We start from the raw sequence: 24,991 nt of genomic DNA, 5'->3' as shown, positions 1-24,991 counted from the left end.
GCAGCTACTTTACTTAATAATGGGAGAAATACATCACATGTTCATTGAATAGATCAAAGCGGAACAGTGTAAACTTCATATTTCAAACAGTGATAAAGACAGAACGAGCAGTGAGTGAGTCTTTAGAGCAAAAAACAGTCTGCTTTTCTGCTTTATTTGTGTGCTTGAGACCATATCAGATAAAAGAAACACGATAAGGTACTGATATATATCCCTTATATGCGAATACGCTGCAGCTGAAGTAAATCATAAAGTTGCCATGTAACACGTGTTGTGTCATTACATGCGTTGTTTGCGGCTCTCCCTTCCTTGCCATTTGTCATGGGCACATTTTTCACCGACATACAGTATACTCAAACACCGCGAACAGCCCTCGTTGAAGCGTTATTCGAGGCTACTGCATACACAAATATTTAATAAAGCTTCTGAAGCAATACAGTGATGAAGCTGTAAAATCTATGAGAGTAAAGTTGAAAGTTTAACTTAAAATCTGAGACAATAACGTATCGGTGATGGACACGACAACAGAAACGGAAACATAGGAAGGAGGGACAAGTTTAACTTTGAAGTATCTAAAGCACAAGTACAAATGGAGCTGCAAAGTCGAGTCATATTAGGTGCATCGTCAGGAGTGTGGGTGGGTGGGTGTGAACTATAAATGCTCTGACACACACCACTTTAATACGTGAGTACTGAACGCAACATGAGGCAACTAATAGGGGCTCCAAAGAGGCCAAATAGTTGGTGCTTGAACTGCAGGTGTATTGGTCAAAAAAACTGCCAAATTACTTAATGTGTCAAGAGGAACAGTGTAGAAAATAAACACAGCACATTTCAAGCATGGCCAAACTGCATCGGCGAAGAGGAATGAATCATGGTCGCAGCTCGAAGCTCACCGACAGGGATAAGCGCTAAATGACCCAAAAGTACATCCCCAAAAATTACCAGAGAACTACCGGGGCATCTCTATGAGCCATTCTCAGAAAAGTGTACATCCTGAAGCGTGCAAAGCTGGAACTCGGCTGGAGCGCGGAGCCGTTCGGAAACAACCCACAACGCACAGCTTCGGACCTGTACGGCAAGCGTTTCGAGAAGGACTGAAGCTCTTCTGAAGGCAATGGCTGGTCCTTCGCATTGTTAACTGCTTGGTACTAATATATTGATGCTTCAGTTTGAAGCATAGCTTCATTTATACAGTTTCATGAATTTTAACTAGGTTTACCTTGAGCAAAATGACATTTCAGATAAAATGCTAGAATACTTGGAAATATTCTACACCTAGGTATCAAGGTCCTTAGGCAAGTACAGTTGAGGAAAAACGGTTTGAACTAGACTGTTTTCCAAGCCATTTCAATAACCGCTTGTCCCGAGGGAGCGAGCTGGAGCCTGTCCCAGAGACAATGGATGCAAGGCTGAAGGGGTGAGGGAGGCACACCCTGGACGGGACGCCAGTCCATTGCAGGGCCACATCTAGGTAGCCAGGAACACAGCCGGGTGGAGGTACTGGAGCAATTGCAAGACAAGCATCTTGCTCAAGGGCACTACAGCCGAAGGCAGGGGATCGAACCGGCAACCTCCAGAGCCGCTCCAGCCGCGACGCCCCCATGCTACGTTGTTTTCATAAGTAAAAAATGATTGCATGCATAAATACACTTTTGGAGCACAGATTTATGTACTGAAAATTTCAGACAAACACACACTTTCAAGGAAATAGTGTTCCATTTACAATTCCTCAACAAAGTAAAATAAAAAATAAACAAATAAATGAATCAAGGTAGGATGCAGAGTTTATTTAAGTACTACAAGAGATCCAGTGTTGCACACGGTACATTCTCATTTTGACCATGAGGTACATACATACCTCATGGTCATGAAATACATGAGGTATTTCAGCAATAAACCATTAGTTCGTTAACACTCGCACCTTAAAAAGAGAAAACGCAAGTCCGATTTATTCGAAAAGCTTTCTGCTGTGAAAACGTCAAGCCTCTAATGCCTTTCCACACTTTACTTACACTTTATCGGTCTAGTGAAGGTAAACATGTCAACCTCAATGTTTTATGATTTTTCTTGAGCTCGAAAGACACAGCATTTCCATTCGCAACGGTCTAATGTGACACAGGGGTTCGGTTCCACATAAAACACACCGCTTTACTAGCACACCAATTATAGGCAGCACCATGGGGACCTGTTTATTTATCCACCTGCATGGGCTGCGGCTGAGGTGCGCAGGAAACCGCTCATATAAATTAAATTCTTTCTTCGGCAAGACGCTCAGACTTGTTAGACGCCTCGCGTCAACGAAAACTTCCCAAATTTTCTTTTAAAGGGATTATTTGTGCGTGTACCTTTGCTATTGGTAGATGTGTGCCAACATGTGTTTCAAAATCCATTTCCATAGGTTGTTTATCTTGGATGAAGTGCCAAACTCCACCTTTCCTGTAAAAGCAAGAAATCCCTACATTTTCTTTTTTCAGGGTGCAGGGTGCATGGGGTCGGGATGCTTTCTAGGGCATCTCATGAAATGCATTTGGCCCCTGGCCAAACAGCGACTATGACAAATTGAATACAAACAGAGAATCACCGGGAATCATTAGGCTGGTAGAGTCATTAGACTAAGAGCGTTCCCTCTGTTCGCGCGCTGCTCATTTCACGCAGCCTCCCAGCCTGGAACTGTCTAAACTGTCTAACAGATTGAGTGGGGTGAGACATTTAAAAATAAAAAATGAAAACCACGGGAGGCCAAAAAAAAAAAAAAAAAAAAAAGTCATCCACATTAAGGAACGAGATAGGTCGGGAAACAGCATAAATGCTGTTATGCTTTCATTCGCTTGATTTGGCTATTCAGGAATCAAAGGCTGAACACCGTGTGCTGACGTGTGCGCGATGGACTCAATCAAGAGCGGATTCAAGTGACAGGAAAGCAAGTTGTGTGAGAAAGCAGAGGATGGGGGTGTTGTGGATTCCACAGACGTTTTCACAGACAAAATAACACACACCTCGGAGACGAGAGCCGGAACAGAGCAGGTCACTTTTCCCAACGACGCTGCGTGCACGCCATCAACGGGGGCACTTGGGGATGCACCCAGGACAAGGCGTGCGGCAGTATAACATGAAAGCGCATTTGGCCTCTTTTAATGTTGCCATATTTATGGGTCTTCGCATTAAAGGTTTCACTAAACAGCTTTGAGTAGCCCTGTGTGAGGGCGCCTAAGAGAACGCGGAAAGCAAACGTTTAAATGGGAATATAAAGACATCAAGCTCCTTGAAATAGACTCCCGAGGGAGCAGGAGAGCAGATTTAAAACTGGGCCCCATGGATAAGCTCCCGGGCTTTGTGCCTCATGCGTGAAAGGACCTTCTATGGACAGCTGCCTCTCCCCGGGACGACTTGCACACTTCCCTGCCCCCCTTGCCGTCCTTTTCAGTGGTTCAACCCCAGAGGGTTCTGCCAAGATATTAGAGACAGGACCCCCTAGAAGATTCCGCCGAGAGGGTTCAGCGCAGCGTCAAGCCCGCCACGGCTCCGCCACAGCTACGTCGACGCCTGCCGCATCTGCTCCGCACCTAGCGGAGGATGTTGCGGATTCGGCTGTTCGAGGCGCGAGGAGAAAAGCGTATTGTCGGCGAAGCCGAGTGGCGAGAAGACAGACGGCAGGAGGACGCCACCGAAAAGCCCTTCAAAGGCTCAGGAGCTCGTATGATCGCAGGGCTAAGAATGGGATTAGTCGAGAGACAAGACGCAAGGCGCACCTCTGCGGTGCCCGGGGCGAGGTTAACCATTTCCTCGGACGGTGTTCGAAGGTACCTCCTGTTTCAAATACAGCATATCTGGTTACGCATTATTTGCATTACATAAAAATCAAAGCAATCCTGCTATAACTTTCACACTTTCCTCAAGGGGAAAAGTTACAAATTAACTAGTACAGGCTGATACATAAAGATGCTCATGGACCACTTAATGTGTCCTGATATAGACACAGAAGAAAGAGGGGGGAGAAAAAAAAAAAAAAGACACTGAACATTTCAGTAGTGATTTTTAGAAAGAAACTGACTCAGCTGTCAAATAAATACACACACGCACTATGTGGGGGGGGGGGGGCAAACCGAGAGCTTCCTGCAGTCAGATTTCCACCCTCTTGGAGTGAACAATCAGAACAGATTCCTCACGTAGGAGTGCGGGTTCGAAGCCCAGCATGTTACTCGAAGTTACACGCTTTTCTAAAACCGTCCCCTATTTCGACGAGAGCCCGGCCCAGGGAGAGAGAACAGCTCTGGGTGCCGATTAGTTGTTAAAATGGCGACAAAGGGGATGAAACACATCCTTGGGGCTTGCACTCTTCAGCCCTGCTCATTTCATTCACATTTATAGATGCCTTTCCTGCAAAGCAACACACACCTTTGTCCAAGGTCACTTACACTGACAGACACACTGCATTAAACTCCCTAAAATCATTCACCCATTTACATAGCAGAGCAACGCAACACACGCTCTCATTTACGCGCACACACACACAACGGGCAATTTATAGTGAGCAGTCTACCTGAAACACGTCTTTGACCCGTGAGGTAAAACCCACTCAGCATGGGAATAACACAGCAGCTCCACACAGCCTGAGTGGTTTCAAACGCACAGCCGAACGAGGCCCAGGAGCAGCGCGGCACTAGTGCTACCCGCTCTGCCCCATGCAGCTTAGTAGTAACGAGCGATGCGCACCGAATCAATCAGAGTGCAATGAGTGGAGTCATGGGACATGTAAGAGATGCTCCGCCACCTACCTGTGAAGAGGTGCGCGAAGGTGTTACACTAACCAAGCGAGGAGCTGAGGGACATTGCAAGTATTTCACACAGATCGCATGGAAAGCAGCTGTCAGCTCAGATAAAGCCCTCATTACACACACACACACACACACACACACACACACACACACACACCATCTGAACCACTAGTCCCATACGGGGTCGCGGGGAGCCGGAGCCTAACCCAGCAACACAGGGCGCAAGGCCAGAGGGGGAGGGGACACACCCAGGATGGGACGCCAGCTCATCACAAGGCACCCCAAGCGGGACTTGAACCCCAGACCCACCAGAGAGCATGACCCGGTCCAACCCACTGTGCCCCCACCCTCATTTCTTGCAATATTATATAATTGTGTCATTAACACAATTTCCAAAAAATTTGTCTTTTGCTTGTTTTTGCCCAAGAGACTAAGGATGGTTTTTAATGATTAAAAAGCCATTAGGTTCTGTTCTGGAACAGTGCTCCACTTTCCGACAATACGTTTCAGGACGTTACACGATTAATAGCGATGTGTGTCGCTTACCACACAACCAGAAATTTCACTCGGTTTCACCAAATTATTCATTTATTCAGCCGCTGCTTTATTTGTGACCGTTTAACTGCCAGACACTGTATACAGTAATAACGTTTGTTTTGATTTCATCAAATTCAATATATACAGCTTATAACTTAAATCGTACAAAGACCTCATTTTAAAAACTTAATTTAAACCTTACAAAACAAGTTCTTTTCACAGTTCCTCGTTTCCTTAGACCAGCAGTCAGCACATCTAATTCCTAACAACAAAAACACAAAAATTATTTTACAAGAAAAGCTATTTACATCGTACGATTCTGGATTTTAAAAAACTGAGAGATACGCTTCAAAACTGAATCAAATGGGACACACACACACACACACACACACACACACACACACACACACACAGTGGCTAAAGCTGCTCGTCCCGAACAGGGTTGCGGCAAGCCGGAGCCTAAACCGGCAACACAGGGCACAAGGCTGGAGGGGGAGGGGACACACCCAGGGCGGGACGCCAGTCCATTGCAAAGCACCCCAAGCGGGACTCAAACCTCAGACCCACCAAATGGGAAGCAGGTATTTGTCCATGTAAAAGATCCAGAAATGAAATATGCAAGTCATATCAAGTTAGACTGGCACAAAACATTTTTTTTTTTTTTTTTTTTAGCTCCAGTCTTGATCAAAAAACAGTTTTCCTGTTGGAGTTGGAGATTTTTGTCTACTGTGACAAATGCGACAATCAGTTGAATTAACTTCGTGTCATTATGGAATGAATAGTGACACTAGTGCACAGTTGTGTTGCTCGTGATCAAAAAGACATTTCTGAAGTGCTTGTTTTGGACGATTTCACTGCGAGCCCTCAGCCTCCAATCCATCATAGGTCACAATGGGGAGACTCTCCCGCTCCCTCCCGCCTTGTTAGAAAGGATCATCTGTCTTACTTGGAAAAGAACACCAAGCAAATCAACAGCATCTGAACAACCCCGGGGCATCATAATGTTTCAGTGCCAACGCGAAGGCATTAACATAAATCTCTCCTTTAAAGCTGTTATTTTCTCTCCCTGAAACAGGTTCTATTTTTAACCAGGCATGTTTGCGGTTAAAGTAGAAGTTGATCTTTTTTCTGATAAGGCCGTCTTGAAAGGATCACTACAACTACGCTACATTGCAAGATCTCTTAGCTCACATGGGAGGTATAACTGTACGCCCAGGCGGCACGTTCAAATGTTTCACAGTATTTGTGAATAGAACTGTGGACGGAGGCCGTGCGCCGTGTCCCCGGTCCCACTCTACTGGACACCATGCGAAAAGCAAGCTCTACAGTAAATTCCTGTCTTGATCCAAACATGGTGGTGCCCTCACTCAAGTCCTCTTCAAATAAAAAAAATTAAAATATGACAAACATCAGCAGAGAATCAGAGGTCTGAACGCATTTGTGTTGCCATGGAAGTTTACGCTGACGAAAATAAGGGCACGCGTGCTCTACCAGGCATTCGGCGTCAACATCGTGTTTTAAGCACTGGAGTGTTCTCATTCTCATCTTATTGACCATCTGCTCCGGTCTCTTGTGTGCTTTATGGTTACCAGTGTGTCCGGAGAAGGGCAGCGCGTGTCTCTTCGGCGGAAAAGTTCTGGCTCATTTGTGAGAGCGTGTTTACGATGGACAAACACCTTCCATTAAAGTAGACCTCTAATCGTCACATAGACAAAATACGCACTGATCTCAAAGCGGGGAAATGCTACAGGATATCAGCCAGTAAACCACCTTCCTTGAGCAATTGATTATACATTATACATACATACATACATACAGTATACATATACTGTATATTATATATATATATATATATAGACAGAGAGAGAGAGCTTCTTGAAAGTATGTGAACCCAATACGGATGGTCATCATTCTTGTAGAAAACATTAAAACAAATTTACAAAACAAGTAAATGATCATGATTTACTCACCTGACTCTACTTACCTACTTGGTGTAACCAGTACAACTTGGGCTTCACTTATTTTTACACCTGCACTACTTGTGTGTTTCTACTACACACATGATTTCCTCTAAAACAACAAATGGAATTAATCATTACACACCTGTTGTGTCTCATAAGAAATGCTGATTCTCATTAAATAACCGCTTTGTGGTAAAACTATGGGACACAAGGGGTTCACATACTTTCTAGCAACACTGTATAAGTACATTGCAAAGAGGTACTGTATTTTCTATTGCACAAGTTGGGTCTGGATCCAAGGTTCCTGAAGAAACCACTCTTCCAATGGTCTGCACTCACAATAGTAGATGTGGGGTGTCTAAAGGAGGTGTATATATGTCCTGCTGTTTCTCTAATTTTTACTCCTGCAAACCGGGACCAACGCATATTCCTCCCAAATCATCAAAGGACATTAACGCCATGAGGAGGTGGTGCTGGAGGTTGGACTTGAGATGCCTAGCATCAACAATTCCAACACACCTCCTTCAGATAAACTGATCAGTTCTTGTTTGTTGAGTATTCGACGATAGTAACCGTAAAGACTGAAAAATAAACATCCTTATGCATCACCTTCCCACGGGAGAGTATTTGCGTGACTGCAGATTGCACGACTGCATGGAAATCAATGTAAACGTTTAAAGTCTTACTCATGATAAAACAAAAAATAATAATGCCTACAAAAAGCAAGGGTGGTCTTCATTTAACTGTTCCTACCCCTTGGTTCGTATGACCATGGACTCATTGTTCTGAGACAACGTGCTTCATGAACGGACTGGTTTGGCGATGCCACCATAGCACACCTCCTCCAGTGGTCCATTGGTGAGCTGTCAGGCCTTTGTCACAGCGGAGTGGAGGCGAGGAGGGGGCTACCTGAAAAACAGAAAATGAACGAGGCCCCTTTCGTTTGAAGAGGCCGCCTCCAGACTCGTGCTACTGAACGGTTACATTTTTTTATCCCAGCCTGCTTTCTTTCAGGACCGCGGTTTCCAGCAGCTGTAAAAACACTTTTTTCCCCTAACAGTCCCGTTCCTTAGGAATTTCGTAATTAAATTTGGGTTTGTTTTTCTTACGATGCAAATCCTTAATTGTCTCGGCCTACCTCTTTAGTACTTGCTTAAAAGAGTTTGTTAATGAAATGAAGCCATTTCTGGACTCTAGTTAGTAAAAACAGAGCTCATGTTAAAAAAAAATAAAAAAGAGAAAAGAAAAAGAAACTCACTTTGAGTTGCTATATTCAAAGTCCATTAGTGTGTGGCCACAGATGTACCGTTCCAGAATGTGTGTGTGTGTGGGGGCGTCTCCTTGAAACAGTTGTGCTTAGTTCTCGGCTCCCGGGAACAAAGCGAGATTGGCACATTCTGCCGCATTCAAGGTTCTCCTCGCAAAGAGAAGAGGGGCCTAACCCTCAGCCCTTTCTATAGCCACGCGTTTCACAAGTCCCCCCTCGCAGGCAACTGCCCGAAGACAGGGCCGCGAATAAATGAATAGCTGGGGGGGTGGCGTGGGTGGGCTGGGTGCAGGGGCTACCGTGGAGATCTTTCTAACTTGCGGCCCGCCTTTCACTCCAAGACCCTTCCAGCGACATACCGAGGCCCCTTGAATGGTTAAATGACATATGTCAACACGCTGAAAGCATGGAAAACGGTTTCTGCTGAGAGTCCCGGGTCCGAGCCCTGAAGTAGCTCATTAATCAGCAAGTATGAGAGCCAAGGGCTCCTCACGGCCCTCTGGCCCACCCCAGGCCACCCCAGGCCACTCCACATCCTTCGTTACGCTGGAGAGAAAGACATGGACTGAAAGCCTTATGGAGCCAGGAGAGTGTTAGTATTCACCTTGTGTACACAGGCATCTGAGGAGGGGCGTTCGGGGTCCGTCGCTGCGGACACGTTGGCACAAAATCCTGGCAGGCCAAGACATCCGGGGGGGGGGCGGATATGGAAGCCTCGACACACCCCGCCTCCATCCTCAGCTATCGGTCACGGCGTGGCGTCTTGCAGCTTGCAGCCAGGCTTTAAACAAGGTACTTAAGTTGACATCTTCAGAATTTCTGTAGCCAACTTAAAAAGACAGGGCGGCAAAGTGGTGGTACCGATGGAGTGTGTAGGGGGGGTGAAGATGAAGGTACATGAGCTGCTGGCAGGAGAACAGAGAACTGGGTCTGGGAGCCTCTCAATGGCAGCACTGAGAAAGCATCACACACAGCCCCCTCTGCCTGTCAGGTGGCTCTTCAGCTTAGAAAGCCCCAACCCCCCGCCGCCTCCGCGTGCCCTGTAATTATGCCGCCATGGACATGACCACTTATGCCAACTGAACTTTTTATCTCTCCCCAATTTGCCACAGACAAATACCTTTTTTATCTCAGCAAGGCTTTCCTGTTAATGTATCAGGGTACCAGGTACATGCAGTTAGGTGGAACGTGAGTGTGCATTTGGGCTCACTGCAGACTTGTGTACCCATATGTCAGCAACTGAGACAAAACTGCTTAACTTTTAGAATAAATATGCAACTAATATAAACTGGCAGTTGGAACAAATTCTGGGAGCGCTTTCCACGTATGATCATTGCAAGACACACCTCAGTAGCACATATAAAGGGATAGCGTGTTAAACGTGTGTTAAACGTCTTCAGATGTTGTGACCATTACAACATTCATTTCAGAAAACTGAAAGTCCACCTTCCAGAGCCATTACTCCAATGGATCTGTTCCTCTTGACACTACTGCTCCTCCCCCTGATGTAGATCCTCCCCCAGTGAGGCCACACCCCCTGGTTTAGTTCCTCCCCATGGGGAAGCTCCTGATTTTTCTTCCCTATCCTCTCACCTAGGCCACCGCCATGGAAATCATGGGGGTCTGAGTTAAGGCAATCAGAAGAAAGTTGAGTTTGCGTTTGGTGAAGCAGGGGGAAGAGCTGCTGAACACTACTCTTTACTGGTCTTGTACGAACCTTTCCCGAGTTGGCACTTCACAAGTAACGTGTTTCAGGAAATATTTCCGACTAACACAATAATACTGTTTATAACTAATGTTGTTATAATTCATACTTGTGAGGACAAGTGGTACTCCCCAGATTTTGGCCTTGGACTCGAATCTAATTGAAAATATTTGCTGTAGTTTTAATAAACGGAATTCTAAATGTCCATTTTAACATGTTCAGACCTATTTCTGTGGATAAAGGAGAGCAAAGGGAAGACTGGGCATAGATAGACAAATAAATGTCATGGAAAGCCCAAAAATTTCCTCGAATTTCAGAGACTGCGTCAGTTGTAGGATGTGTAAATAGCCAAAAAGCCTGGCCTTTACTGCAGAAGTTGAAATGTGTTGCGGTGTTCCTGCTCACACGTTTGGGGTGGAATATTGGAAAACAATAACCTGGTAAAAGGTAGAGTATGTCACGAGCCCAGGGAGCGAAATCCCCGATGCTCATCAGAGGCACCACGTGTGGTCCATATGAGAAACCCAACGCAGCGACCTGTTCCAATAACCCTCGCCACCAGCGCGCAGCCCAGGGAAAGGCAGTAAAGACACATCGCTTATTTGCAGGTTCTTGATCGGCTCTTTCTCTAGCGATTCCTGTTCACCGGCCTGTTCCTCCAGTTAGCGCTCCACTCCCGAGCTCCTGTCCCGTCTACACCAGTCCTTCGTGATCCTCTCGTTGTACCTCTGTTCACACCACAGTTCCATTTACTGTCAGAACCCTTTGTGCGTCTCTCTTCTTCTGTCACCCATGTGCTTTATATACGCCATGTATGCATATATACACTATGTATACAGTACACACTGTGCAGCTGAGATCGTTGCGCTTTCTGCCCATGTCGGGACGTTACAGCAGAACACGTCGGTGCTCGTTTCACACGCGCACGTCACACAGGAGGGCCGTGCAGAGAAATGAGCTCCGACCAAACGCATTTGTGCACTACTGAGCTACTCTAATTAATATAAAACAAAGCCTATTTAGCCTGTTTGGACCTGGTGCATCTGACTTGGCTTCCAGATTCCAAAAGGGCTCTGCCCCTGGGTGACATGAGCCTGTTGCGCACAGCGCCTTGAATGAGGCTTTTTGTACCAGGCGCTGTCATCCAGGCCCAAGGCACTGGCTTATGCTGCCTTGCACGCGAATCAAAGCGGAGCCCCCACGCCGCCCATTCCCGCCACCCTACCCCATGGGCCCCCCCAGAAAACGTTCCTTCATTTATCACCCTGGCCTTCTCTGTCACCTTTCAGCAGAACGGAGGTCAGGCAGTGTCACACGGAGCCGCACATCGCTTTAGCGGAACTTTTGTCACGTTCACCACATTCGTGCGGGAGGCCTCGACCACTCCATCATGGGTACATCGTTGTTTCTAGCAAAATGCTGTTTGGCTGGGAGAATTTCTCAGTTCCTGCAGGCTTTTAATGTAACACTTTTTTTTTTTTTAAACTACAGAGAACAACATAAAGCGAAAGGGAAAAAGAGTGTGAAGTTAGATTTAAAGCCACAGCCATTATTTTACAAATTAGAAACTAATAAAAGGTTTGGACACCGAATATGTCTTCGCATTCTTGTTGCCTAAAGCACAGTAGAGTTGGGAATAGGATAGGGCAGGGAATATCACCATTTAAAGCAATAGCTTAAAAAAACGTTTTAACATCATTTAAAAATAGCTATAATTTGCTTAAAATGAATTTGTACAAAAGACCCAAAATTCTACTCATTTCTATGAGTAGATCACATTGCAGAAAGCAAAGCAACTGACAGGGCGGGCTTGGACACTAAGCTATTTACAGTGATTTACCCGTTTGTACAGCATGACATAAAGCATTTACTGGCGTAAATCAAGGTAGGTACCTAGACCAGGGGTACTGAACAAGATCGCTCAAGTGAAAGGCAATGGCTCCAACCACTGCACCACCCTCTGGCCGAAAGCAGGACACCAGAGACTCAAAGAGAGCTCCAGGTGCAGTTCCCTAAGCATGAAGCTGCCTGGCTGCGACAAACTTGTTCCACACTGATGGCATCTAGGCAAACCAACGTTTCCTCTGTTAGCCCACCATCTGTTCAAGGGTCCCGGTCACATGCCCCAAACCTGTAAGCACGTTCCAGCAGTGCTTTAGCAATGTGCTGTCAGTTGGTCGTGCGCCACATTCTGCCCCAGCTCAGCTTTTACAAATCCCCACCACAGGAATCCTTTACAAGGGGCTTTATTGGGGATAATGTTGAGAAAAAAAAAAGAAAAGAAAAAGCCTAAACTCCAAATTAACCAGACAAAAAAGGTAGAAATGGAAACATTACCCAACGGAGAGGTGTTAACCGTGCAAAAGCCAGACAGATCTTTTGCCTCCTCGAAAACAGTTTGTGTTTCAATGGCACCATGGTGTTCATAGTTCTACTTTATTGCTAGAAAAATGCAATGACAAATGCGAGAAACCTCCGACCGGTCCAATGACATCTCTGGGTCGAAATGCGGCCGAGATACAACACGTGGGCTGCATTTAAACCGAGTTACTTATTCCCACCTGTTCATGGAGCACGCTGTGTGGAACACCTGTAGCGTCTTATTGCTGTGAACATCTGGCCAAGTGCTGCTCTGCCAGCATCCCATGTGCCTTCACTAATTATACACACACACACACACACACACACACACTTTCTTTGGTTTAGCAGTGCAGAATGAAGGCTGTTTATCAAGTCAGTTTTTCCTTCTTTCCCTTTTTTACCTTTCTGGAAAAAAGTGCTGGAAATTAATGAAAAAAGTCATTCTGGTTTCCCTCCAAAGAGCGAGAACGCTTGTTTGTCACATCTTCACAGTGCTTTCGTTAGCGGCACGGATGTTTTGCAGAAGGATGGCAAGTGCGCAGAACAAATTCCCTAAATTAACGCTCGCGGACAACTCTCATCACTCAGACCGTTAATTCATTATCCGAAAATGGGGGGGGGGTCACACGTTTACGTGTCAGTGGAATTGCAGTAAATGTTAAAATAACAGGCAATTATCCTCTTCCCGAAGTCTCTCTGGAAGAAAGAATGAGACGTTTATAATATGAGCCATGATAAATGCCCCTCTTTAAAGTCGGATATTTCTCCATAATGACGGGGGGCGATGACAACCCGGCTGGAATTTCAGTTGGCAACGAAACAGTTTCACCGTGTTGCGATTGTGTTTTTACTCGTTCTCAGGGCTTAGGCTCCAACCCCAGTAGGATCCGTGTGGTTCCAACTGCCGTGTGTGGTGTAAAGCTGGGGCTTTTGGGTGACGAAAGGGTGCGGGGTCACTAGCGGGATGAACCTACCCCTCTACATAGGCTCCGCCCACAACCCCCACAAAGGTCCCCTTTGCTCCAGACCCTGGACCTCGGTGCCAGTTAGCCCATTTGCTTTGCATGAATCCCAGGAATCCATAGTATTTCCTATGGAAATCCCAAGGATTCCATGGCAGAGTTGGAACTTGCTCTTCCTGGACGTTCTGCTTCGGTGTCCTTCGCCAGGGCCCAGAGGAACCGTTAAACATAAACAATACTGTACATGACAAAAGTGCAAATCAAGGAAAGGAGCAATCGGGCTTCTCTGCCAATTTACTGTATAGGGATCAAAGTTCCAAATTTGTGAAATTTCACATCCATTACTTCATTCTCAAGTATCATTTTGCTCATTATTTCCTTTTATTTTAATTGGATGGATTTACACTGTTCATTAGTGGAATTCATTGTATATGAACTCAAAACATTCCATGCAGATGTCTATGCCTATACATCATCAACAGCTACATCTTCCATAGAACATAAAATATAAAACTTAAACAATAACATCCTCCACAAAACGTTTCGCATTTAAAACATAAATCAAACTGAAAAGAATTCTGTAAGAATTAAAATTGCTTAAAATTTTTAAAAAACGTGACCTAAACCGAATTCAAAAACAGACACAAGCCCAGATGTCTGTTCTCGTCTAACAAGAAAGGAATCATCAAGAATGTAAATCCTTTTAATGACATTTCAATATCAAACTGTCATTTTAATTCCAGCACGCCCTTCTCGGTATTTATCGTCACACCATTTCTCATGTGAAATGAGGAAAATCAATGCGGCATTTCGAATGGACCCACAAAAGGCCAAGTGGATCACAGCAGGCTGTACGCCAATGTACGTCCCTGCAAATGCTTCTTCCCTACTGTAAAGTGCACTCTGCAGTACTTTACACCACCTGGTGCGAGATGGTATTCCACCAGTCGCTCTTTAATTCGCCGCCTTTGTCTTTAAAAGAAACTTGCGGGAGCAAAAGAAAAAATAAATTACCCATCCTTTTTTAATCCTCCCCCCAGCGAGCCCCAACCGTTTCAGCCGAACAATACTCCGATGCGCTAAAGACGTTTTCAGAGCCGTCACTTTCTTTCTCGGCTCCGCTGTCCTTTTCTATGGCCTATTTAGGCAACATGAAAGCATTAGACTGCTAATTACTTTATCCCGCGCTATAGTAAAATTAGTTTATCGTCCACATCAAAGCAAATCGGGCGCACCATGGCTCATTCGAACGCGACATTAAAATGGGCCTCTGCCTCTGTAGGAAAGAGGGGGCTGTGTCAAATACGTAGGTATTTCCCACGGTCTCGGCGCACTTTGCTTCCAGCCGAGGCTGAGCGAGGAGACAATGGTCCTCAGAGAGACACCGGAGCCCTTTAGTTGAGCCATTGTGGTGAGGGGGGGCTGGCGTTCCTCAGGGAGCGCTCCTTGAAACATCCGCATTTACATATTTCCTTTAATTGATTTCTTCTGAAGGCAACAAAGTGCAGTGTGACCCAGTGTTAAATGGTGCCTTTATTCTTCTGCTGCGAAGGGCAAAAATGCAGTTCTGCAGGCAGCGTACGAACTGTGTGGGATCAGCAGTGGAGGGTGCAACTAAGGTGCTCATAAAGGGTGTGGCTGTAGGTAACGGGGGGGGGGGGGGGGTTTAATACATGATCTGGACACTTCTCGCTCTCTCTCTCTCTCACACACACACACACGTATCATTAAGCACTCGCTAAAAGTGTGCTAAACAGCGGTCAAGACAGAAATATAGACTCAAGAGACCTGGATTCCATCTGAATATCATGGATGTTCCTGTTACATATTAGCAAATGACATGAATGGCATGACTACAGAAAACCAATAAAAGCTGGACATTTCTGTTCAAACTGTAGCATTTTATAAAACTTATCGGTTTTGTTAGACGCGTTAGTCTAACATTTCAACGACGTCGTCCTTTTAATTTCCGTCGTCCTTTTCTCCGCAACAACGGATGCGAAACAACGCGTCCTCGAGCAGCGCCACGACCGGCTTGCTTTTAAACTCCGTCCACGGGCCCGGTGAGGGCCGATGGGAAATTTTACAGGCATGTAAAGCACATTGTGTAGATTGTGTCGGTCAACAGGTGGTGGGGAAACGGTGCCGCTTGACAAAAAACAATGGCGACACAGGCCAAGGGCACGTAGGGGAGATAAGATCGCCGCCCTGAGTGCCGCACCGCAGTATAACGAAAGCGGAGAGAGCTGCCATACATTGAGGGCATGAGAAAACTGTGCGTCGGGGGACTTTTTTCCGTCCGTATCCATCCATTCTGACGCAGGGCCTGTAAATCACGGCTGGCTTCTGCAGCTGGCCATGGGAAAGTAAAATGGTTGCCTTCTTTCACTTGCACAGGCCATACAAAACAGCTATTGAGCCCTCCTTTTATTGACGCGGGCAGGACCCGGCTGACTTTTCACAAGCCCGTTCGGCGGGGCGGCTGGGCGTGGGTGGTGGGGGGAAAGGGGGAGGTGGAGGAGGTGGGATTGAAGAAGGCAATGAATCAGCTCCCCACCAGCCCCCCAGACAAAAAAAGGCTCGCCACATCCTCCTTTCAGCAGGAAGGCATCGCTCGCCACGGCCACCGCAACCAAATAAATCTAATAAAGGGACAAACAAACCTTGCAATGCTAATTTATGTGCTTCAAAAGCCTCTGATCAAGGCCTGCTAATGGAGTTAAGTGTAGCAGATGAGAGAGAGCACCGTTTCGTCCGTGGATCGCCATCGGTCTCTCCCAATATTGGTCTTTCCCGACTATTTCCAGTAGATGAATGGCTATTGCGGACGCCCGTGCGCTTGCCTCCACCAAGTGACCGGAACACATCCTTTTACCGCCCTTCAGGAGAGGGAAGCGTTTCGGATCAAACGGAGCAGCCGATTCCTTCGAGTTCACCCTCAGTTCGAGGAACGTATTCGACGGGCGTCACGTCGACAACCGTCCCGTGACAGGAGGCCGATTTATATGGCTGAAGTTTGCGGTCGGATTTCTTTCACAAAGACCGTTTTGCGGCCACTAACTACACCGTCACCTTTAGTCCGCGGTAAACACTCGAGAGCTCAAAACAAAGCTGGGAGTGCTGGGAATTAGTGCGGCCTGTCGACTTTCCCAGCGAGAGGCTCTGCTGCCGCTTGTTCAGCCCATGCCAAGGCCATTAATCCTGCCAAAAAAGACCAGGAAAGAAGCCCAGCCCGCTGCCTCAATGTTAATTAATTGAAGGCACTTCTAAGGCAACCTGCGGAGGCATCCACGCCGTAAAACAAACCGAGTTGCCCCGGCTAACGTCACCCTACCATTAAGCGAGCGTTAATGGGTCCGCAGGGAGAACAAAGTCACCTGTGACGTCCGGGCCGCTGTCTTCGAGACGCTTCGCAGATGGAGAGGGAGCGGACCAGGTGGACGGCTGGCGGCTCTTAAAGGTCGCCGGCGACCATTCATCACAGAGGCTCACTTCTTCCAAAAGGGGAGCTGACAGGTCGGAGATGTCCCCATAATGAAGACAAACAGGAGGAAGGGCCTTCCGGCTCTTTCTGGAAGACTTCTCTGGGTTGAGCATTCCTGACACCGTGTATGGTCACAGGCTGGTTCTGCAGCGATGCTGTGCCCCACACCAGCGACCACTATGGGCTGAGTTGCGTCGAGTGGTTTTCCTTTGCAACATCTCAGCGCAGCTTTGAAGAATTTCTCAGGGTTCCACACGTTCGATCTGCTAGCTGTCGCTTGGGTTCGTCGAAAACGCCAAGGACTCTCACAGTTCAGTAAACAGATTATTGTCAGTACTAAACTGGCGCAGAGAGCAGCGTAGTGGCTAGAGGTGCTGCTTTCCACTTGCAGGTTGCAGGGTCGAATCCCACCTCCTGCTGTAGTACCTTGGATCAAGGTACTCATCTTAATTTGTTCCACTACATACTGCCCAGCTGTATAAATGGGTAAATCAGCGTAATTGCTCGGAAGAGAAACCATGGGCTAAATGAATAAATGTAACGAAGGCTGTTAATTTTACCTTGCGGGAAATGATATTTGATTTTGGGATATAATAGTTTTTGTGCAGGTCAGTTTTTATGTAGCATTTTGGCATTTTTCTGAGAAGCTCATCTGAGTTTTTATTTTTCAACTGCTGAAACTGAGCATTCAAATACTCAGATGAAGCCAAAATGTATTGTGAAAATGAATGTTAAAAAACACAGATGGTACATAAATGAACCAACGAATGCGACGTACCAAAAGTTTCCTTTTCGCAGGATTCCTTATATGCTGATGCAATGAATTGCTTCAAAATGTGTTGTGCAATTATTCAGGAAGCACGAATAAGAAATGTAGGGCAAAAAAATGAATGAGCGTTTTATTAGAAGACTGACCTGATCTGTGCTGACGATTGCATTTTCTGTGTTACGCGGGAAAAAAAAAAAAAATTGGCAAAATCTAAGATGCACACACACACAATGTCTACAACCCCTTGTCCCGAGCAGGGTCGGGGCAAACCGGAGCCAAGCCCGGCGACACAGGGGGCAAGGCTAGAGGGGTAGGGGACCACCGCAATGCACCCCAAGCAGGAGTCAAACCCCAGACCCATCACAGAGCAGCACGTGGCGAAACCCACCAAGCCCTCTCCTCCAAGATGTCAATGTAACGTAAATGTATAACGTAGTTTATAATGTAATGTACATTAAATACATTATATACATCTGTTGGGGTCCACGAAGGAAGCTGTCTGCACAGGATTCGAGTTTTATAGACGAAGCACAACGTAAGGCACAAATATCCTCCATCTGCACATTCCAAATGAACATGAAGCATCACCAGCAAGTGACTTCTAAAAAATGTTATTAGTGTATAATAAAGCCTTTTCAGATCAATTTTAATTTAGTCTAGTTAAAAACTATTTGAAAATCACTGCTCTGGTAACTGGTTATAATTACAACTGTCACGTCCCCCAGTCACCTGCCCAACTGTCATTCATTTTCACGATCCCTGCAGCTGATCAGGAGGGCAAGGGATAAAAAGGCAACCCGGACGCTCCCGAGTGTGGAACCTCATCAGAGCGAACGGCAGCGCTCCACGATCATGTCCCTTTCCTCGCCCTTGCGCTTCTCTCGTTTGGCATCTAGACCCTCTGCATCCGTCCTCCTGGTTTTTGCCTCTGCCCACCCCCTGTAACAATGTTTGTAGATCGACTGACCCCTGCCTGTCCCTGACCATTTGCTTGCCTCTCCTTTTGAATAAAGAAGCACCTGCACTTGAGTTCGCCAGCTGGATTCCAATTCTGTAGGAAGAAAGGTAACAAATGAAAAATGGCGGTTATGATCATTAATTCTGCATGTAGGGGGGTGCGGTGGGACTGGGGTTCGAGTCCTGCTCGGGGTGCCTTTCGCCGGACGGAATCCCATCCGGGCTGCATCCCCTCCCCCTCCACTCTTGCGCCGTGTTGCTGCCGGGTCAAGCGGCTGTGGACAGTGTGTGTGTGATTCTGCGTGTAGCCGCATTTCCAGTCGCCAGGACAAGAGTGTATTCAGGGTCTCCACCCAGAAAGGTTCTAGGATCTGATGCTCTGAGCTGTGCACACACCTGGAAAAACACAGTACTTCCAGGATAGGTTCAGGTCCACCAGGACCCTGACCATTCCAAGCGCTTGATGAAAGTGAGTGAAACGCTGCAGGGGAACCAGTGTATCGTGCGCACGGACTGTCAGAATGAGAGGGTGAGAAGGGTGCTCGACAGCTGCGGAAGCGCTGCCCTTAATCCTAGACTTCGCATCACCTGGCCACACAAACGCATGAAGGTGCGAGAAAGGAAAAGGAGCCCACGTGGCCAGACAGACAGGGACTGAAACGGGCACCTATTCGCCGCAGCTCTGAGATTTAAACAGCTGCATGCGTGACTCCCCAGAAACCCAGCAGCCGCCGTACCTTCCACGTAACGTTTCCGGGTCCCGGCGCACGTCGCTATCCTGCTGCTCTTATTTTTAAAAACGTGCTTTTTCAGGCCTGCTGTCAGGGGTGTGACAGCAGCAGCCCTCCTCCATCCCCCATATTGTCATTAACAAAGGTGTCTGTTTCCAATTTTTGTCAAATACATCCACTTGTGATGTTGCCTGGTGCATTTAATGTCCCTCCGGGTTTTTTTGGCAAAGCGTCGTAGACATTTTGGCCAAATCCCAAGCAGAGAAGGTGTGACATAGAGCAAGAGAAGGTGAGAATCGCATGAAGAAAAAAACTGCCTAGTGTGTGACATGTCTGTTGAAACCCCGATTCTGGTGACTACCGGACTGTAGCACCCCTTCATATTTGCAAACATCACAACGGTGCGTTTGTATGTGTGCGTTTGTATATTTTCTAACACCTTTCCAGGACACTCCATCAACTAGACGTGTAAAAAAATATTTCTATTTCAAACTGAAAATAAATCTGAATCACCCCTTGTGTATGTGTGCTATATTTATTCGTTGACATGATGCGTTTCTCCAAAGCAGCTTATAATTATTCACCCATTTATACACCGGGGGACTTTAGAGCAAGCACCATGCTTAGTGGTACTACAACTGAAGGGGAGATTTGAACCCGAGACCTTTGGGTGCAAAGGCAGCAGCCCTAACCACTACACAACCAGAGGTGCCCATCATGTTACACTGCTCTGTATGATGGAAGGTGTACATATAGTGTATCTTGCACTGTATGCTGAACTCAATAATAACAACACACACAGGCTGAAGCCACTTGTCCCGTACAGGATGGTGGCAAACCTGAGCCTAGCCCGGCGACAAAGGGCACAAGGCTAGACGGGAAGGGGACGCACCCAGGTGTGGACGCCAGCCCGTCACAGGGCACCCCAAGCGGAACTTGAACCCCAGACCCACCAGAGAGCAGGACCAGGCCAAACCCGCTGCGCCACCGCACCCCCTAATAATAATAATAATAATAATAATAATAATAATAATAATAATAATACACGCTGTCTGAAACCACTTGCCCCAAGCAGGGTCACGGCAAGCCGGAGCCTAACCCAGCAACAAAGGGCACAAGGCTGGAGGGGAAGAGGACGCACCCAGGATGGGCTGCCAGTCTGTCATAAGGCACCCCAAATGGGACTCGAACCCCAGAGTCACCAGAGAGCAGTCCCCAGCCAAACCTGCTGCGCCACCACGTCCCACTATAATAGGAATAATAATAATGATGATAATAATAATAATAATAGGGGGGTGGTGGCACAGTGAGTTTGGCCTGTGCCTGTTGTGTGGTGGGCCTGGAGTTCGAGCCGGTCTGGTGTCCCGTCCAGGGTGCGTCCCTCCCCCATCGGCCTTGCGCCCTGCGTTGCCGGGTAAGGCTCCGGCTCACCGCGACCCCGCTCAGGACAAGCGGTTGTAGAGATTGAAAAAAATAAGAACAGGGCAACAGGTAACATAGTGATTAAAGCAGCTGCCTTCCAACTGAAGGACCCAATTTCAAAGTCCACCTGTAGCACCACTGATCAATTTACTTACCCAGTTACATAAATGGGAGCGCTTTTAAAAGCTGTGAGATGTCATGGTGAACGCATCAACTAAATAAATAACTGTAACAGTTCAGAAGCCTCAAAGACTGTGAGCAAACAACAAGAACAAGAGTTTTTCAAGATGGCAAAATGGAGTAAAATTTATCACGCAGGTGCTTTGCCCCACCCTGGGTGGGCTAAGGGGGCCGGCCGGCCGGTCAGTGCGTGCACACGCTCGCCACTGGACCCCGGGCGCCTCCCAACGAACCTTTGTCCCCCGTTCCTCGAATAATGAGGCACATTGTCAATGGCAAGGACCCCAAGTGCCCCTCTATAGTGTCCCCATGCCTGGCCTTATGGTTTCCCTGTCAATCCGTCTGTCACGAGGACAGAGGAAGCCGTGTCAGAAACATCCATTAGCATATTAATTTAATTATTGCCTCCGCGCCGAGGGAACAATGAGGGAAAAGGGGCACCTCAATGAAAGTGTGCATTGAAAGCGACGACTGAGAGGCTGCAGTCGCAGACCTTCCGTCGAAAGCCTCACTCATTCGCTCTTATTTATGGGGTGGGGGGGGGGGGTGACTTCTTCCTGCTTGGAGCAGTGCAGTACAACTAGTTACTCATTTTGCACCATGTATTTCATACGTTACGTACGGCATGAAGCGCACGGGCGGGGAAGCCAAATTTAACAGTTTATTCTAATGACAAAAAGTGCTTCTTTCCATCACCCTTGTACACGCTCTTCTTCTGGAAGGTTACAACAGAGCTCAGCAAACAAAGTGAAAGGTATCGATGTGGGAATATACACCCTTTCCACGAACAGAAGCAGGAGCAATAATGTGTCCCCTCATACTGGGAGAGAATTCCTGTACAAATGAAAAATTCCACAAAGGTTTGTTTTAGTTGCCACCCTAAACTTACTGTGTGTGCGCGAGACACGCCCGAATATAGTGCAATCAAAAATCCATATTAAAATGAAGTGCGCTTGAAACATCCCCACGTGGAAATTAAAACACGTACAACAGTAAACTTGCAGCGTGTGAAGGCGACTACCCTACATTTTCACTGCCGCCTCTGGCAACCAATCAGATATTTTCATTTATTTTTTTTTTCTTAATGCCTTATATTACATTTCCATTCCATTTGTTGCAGAAGCGCACGGCGAGGCTGACTTCGAAGCGAGCTTCAGTCGTGTCGCGAGAAAACGCAGACAAAAAAAAAATAGAAGAAATGTCTTTTGGCAACTTTATCTCAGTCCATCATTATGTTCCTTAGAAAAGTGCATGACATCATTGCTCCGTATGCACCGTACCAGGGTATTGAATGAAGTGCAGTATTTCCAGAAGTATATTAACCGAGTACAGCAGTAGTCACTTTTTTAATAAGAGTGCATTTGGGATCACAGTACAGCCCCCCACCCCAACACCACCACAGGACACATCAAGTGGCACGAGGTGAGAAGGAAAGAAACACACACATACAGAGCTGAACCGGCAACATCGCAGCAGCTCCTCCGCATGACCTGCGGTTCTAGCCCAGCTCTTCTCTATTACACAATACAGAGCAGAGGAACCTTCTTTGATCTGAACCAATCTGTCAATAGCATCAATGATGTCATGACGGCACCGCCAGACGTGTGAGCCCAGGACACAACACGCGAGCTGCGATCGCAACCGCGCGGGCCGCTCCTGCGCCTGGCAAGAGTAACCCTGAGGGTGAGCGGTTCTCTATTTTTGGCGTGCTGCGAAATTCTCACGCAGCCTGTTGAATTTCCACAGGTGATGCTTCGATAGCGAGAAGCAGCCACTCCCTCTGCAGCTTTTTTTAGGGATGTGTCCCTCAGGTGGGACATTGCTCATCTCATTGATTCAGGTCCCGTTGCCCCGCACACTTCCTGCGCAGCGATTCCAGGAAAAGGACAGCAGGTGGCGTAGCGGTTACAACTCTTCCCTCGCAATCCGAAGGTGACGGGTTGAATCCCCACTCCTGTTGCAGTGGCCTTGATCAAGGCACCTACCCTGAATTTATCCAGTAAGAATACAGTACCGCGCTGTATAAACAGGCAAATCATCGTACGCTTGCTCACCGATCACTGCAAGTTTCCCCAGACAAAACTCAGAGCTACATGAAGGACAACAACAACAACGAATATGAGATAACTCCTCGCTGCAATTAATTTTCAGAGAAATGTGCACATTCAACAACCCAAAATCTTACTCCAAGTCATACTGCCTGGATCAGCAGTGAAAGCAATCATTCCTGTAATAACGTCAATAGGAAATTACATAGGAAACAAGCATTTATGCACATGTTTTCTATGTCTGTGTAATTTCCGACTGCTGTTCTACAGAATACATTAGTGGGGAATAATTCTTTTAGAGAGCAGGACTCCAAGGCTCTTCACAGTAGAGTACTGAGGACACCTGTCAAGAGCACAACAAAGTGTCACAAACATCACAGCTCCATTGCTTTGCGCTTTTCTGCCCTATCGTGCATGTTCCTGAGACACATATGACGTGTTGGGATCATCTTGTGCTGCGTGTCGCTAGCATGTGAATTCTGCGATTGCACAGGTCGGTGTCACTGAAAGGTTAGGGTTAGTAGGAGTTAGGGTTAGAGTTACGGTTAGACAGGGTTAGGTAGGAGTAATTTAGGGTTAGGGTTAGGAAGGAGTGTGAAAAGGTCAGCTTTCGAAGGTGCAAAGGATTTTCAAACAAGTGGTTAGGGTTACAGAGGGGTGCGGTGGCGCAGTGGGTTGAACCGGGTCCTGCTCTCCAGTGGGTCTGGGGTTCGAGTCCCGCTTGGGGTGCCTTGTGATTCACCGGCGTCCCGTCCTGGGTGTGTCCCCTATGCCCCGTGTTAGGCTCCGGCTCCCCACAACCCCCGTATGGGACAAGCGGTTCAGACAGACAGTGTGGGTTAGGGTTATGGTTAGGTAGTAGTAATTTAGGGTTAGGGTTAGGCAGGAGCATGAAAAAAAGTAGAAAGCCAGGTTAGCTTTGGGGGTGCAAAGGATCTTCAAGTGGTTCTCTGAGGTGTTTTTATTTGTAACAAACATTACTCTGTTAAACAAACAGGGCAAGAGGCGCAGAAAGCGGGAGCACCAGTTTACCGTGCCTGGTGTGCAGTGCGCAGCAGTGTGAAGCTGGAGCACGTGCGCTATTCCCACGCTCACTGGCAGCGGCACAGCGGGGTACCGCTCTTGCAGTGTTAGTGTTACGGAGACCACAACGCCGCGCTGTCTGACGCTGTCAGAGTGTCACACTTACAGGTAGGAGGTGAACACGCTGAGGTTGGCCGGCAGGGCAGCGAGTCCCAGGTCCGAGCAGTCGACCCGGAGCAGCACGCCGTCCTCTTCACAGCGACACCGCGACGGACAGTCCGCGCGCCCCGGCGCTGCCAGCTGCGCGCTCCCGCCGCGCTCCGCTCCCGCCGCCGCCGCCGCCGCCAACAAGGTGAGGCACAGGGCCCAGGGGCGCACCATGTCCGTCCGCCTGCAGGCTCTCTCGTCCGCGGCCTCTCGCTCCTCCGTGCCACGAGTCCTCTCACGCGCGCTCGCGTCGGATGTGCGGCGCAGGACGAGCGCGTGCACTCGTCTCGTGTGTGTGTGTCTCCCGAGATCCCGCGACTTCCAGCTTTAAACAGCCCTGCCTGCAGTCCGCACGCCGTGACGTCACTCAACGCCATCGAAAGAAACCCCCGTCCCACTGTCTGTGTGTGTGTGTGTGTGTGTGTGTGTGTGGAGGGGGCAGAAGGAGGGCGGCTGAGGGCGGAGGGGGGGTTGTCAACAGCGCCTGGGGAGCGCGCACAGGAGCGACGCGACTGGTCCGGGGGCGCTCCCGTCAATGATTCACTCACCTGATCGTGTTTGTGCGCGCGCGCGTTACTGTACTCTACTGTACTGGACAG

The 24,991-nt window shown here is 47.6% G+C and overlaps 1 protein-coding gene across 4 annotated transcripts in view; it reads right to left on the bottom strand.

The window, feature by feature from the left end:
- LOC108936582 (leucine-rich repeat-containing G-protein coupled receptor 5-like) overlaps nt 1-24,736 on the bottom strand; it is a 68,097-nt gene extending 43,361 nt beyond the window's left edge. For 3 of the 4 annotated variants that reach the window (XM_029248823.1, XM_029248824.1, XM_029248825.1), the window contains exon 1: nt 24,352-24,736. In XM_029248823.1, the coding sequence (XP_029104656.1) occupies nt 24,352-24,566 (215 nt within the window). In that variant the 5' untranslated portion in view covers nt 24,567-24,736. Of the gene's footprint in view, nt 1-8,534; nt 8,571-24,351 lie in introns of those variants that run through there. The other variant, XM_018756041.2, reaches the window with a different exon arrangement.
- Nucleotides 24,737-24,991: the final 255 nt, after the last annotated feature.

Source organism: Scleropages formosus, chromosome 24, assembly GCF_900964775.1.
Source record: "Scleropages formosus chromosome 24, fSclFor1.1, whole genome shotgun sequence".
In the NCBI taxonomy this organism is placed as follows: domain Eukaryota; kingdom Metazoa; phylum Chordata; class Actinopteri; order Osteoglossiformes; family Osteoglossidae; genus Scleropages; species Scleropages formosus.
This window is presented reverse-complemented; position numbering and strand designations above follow the sequence as displayed.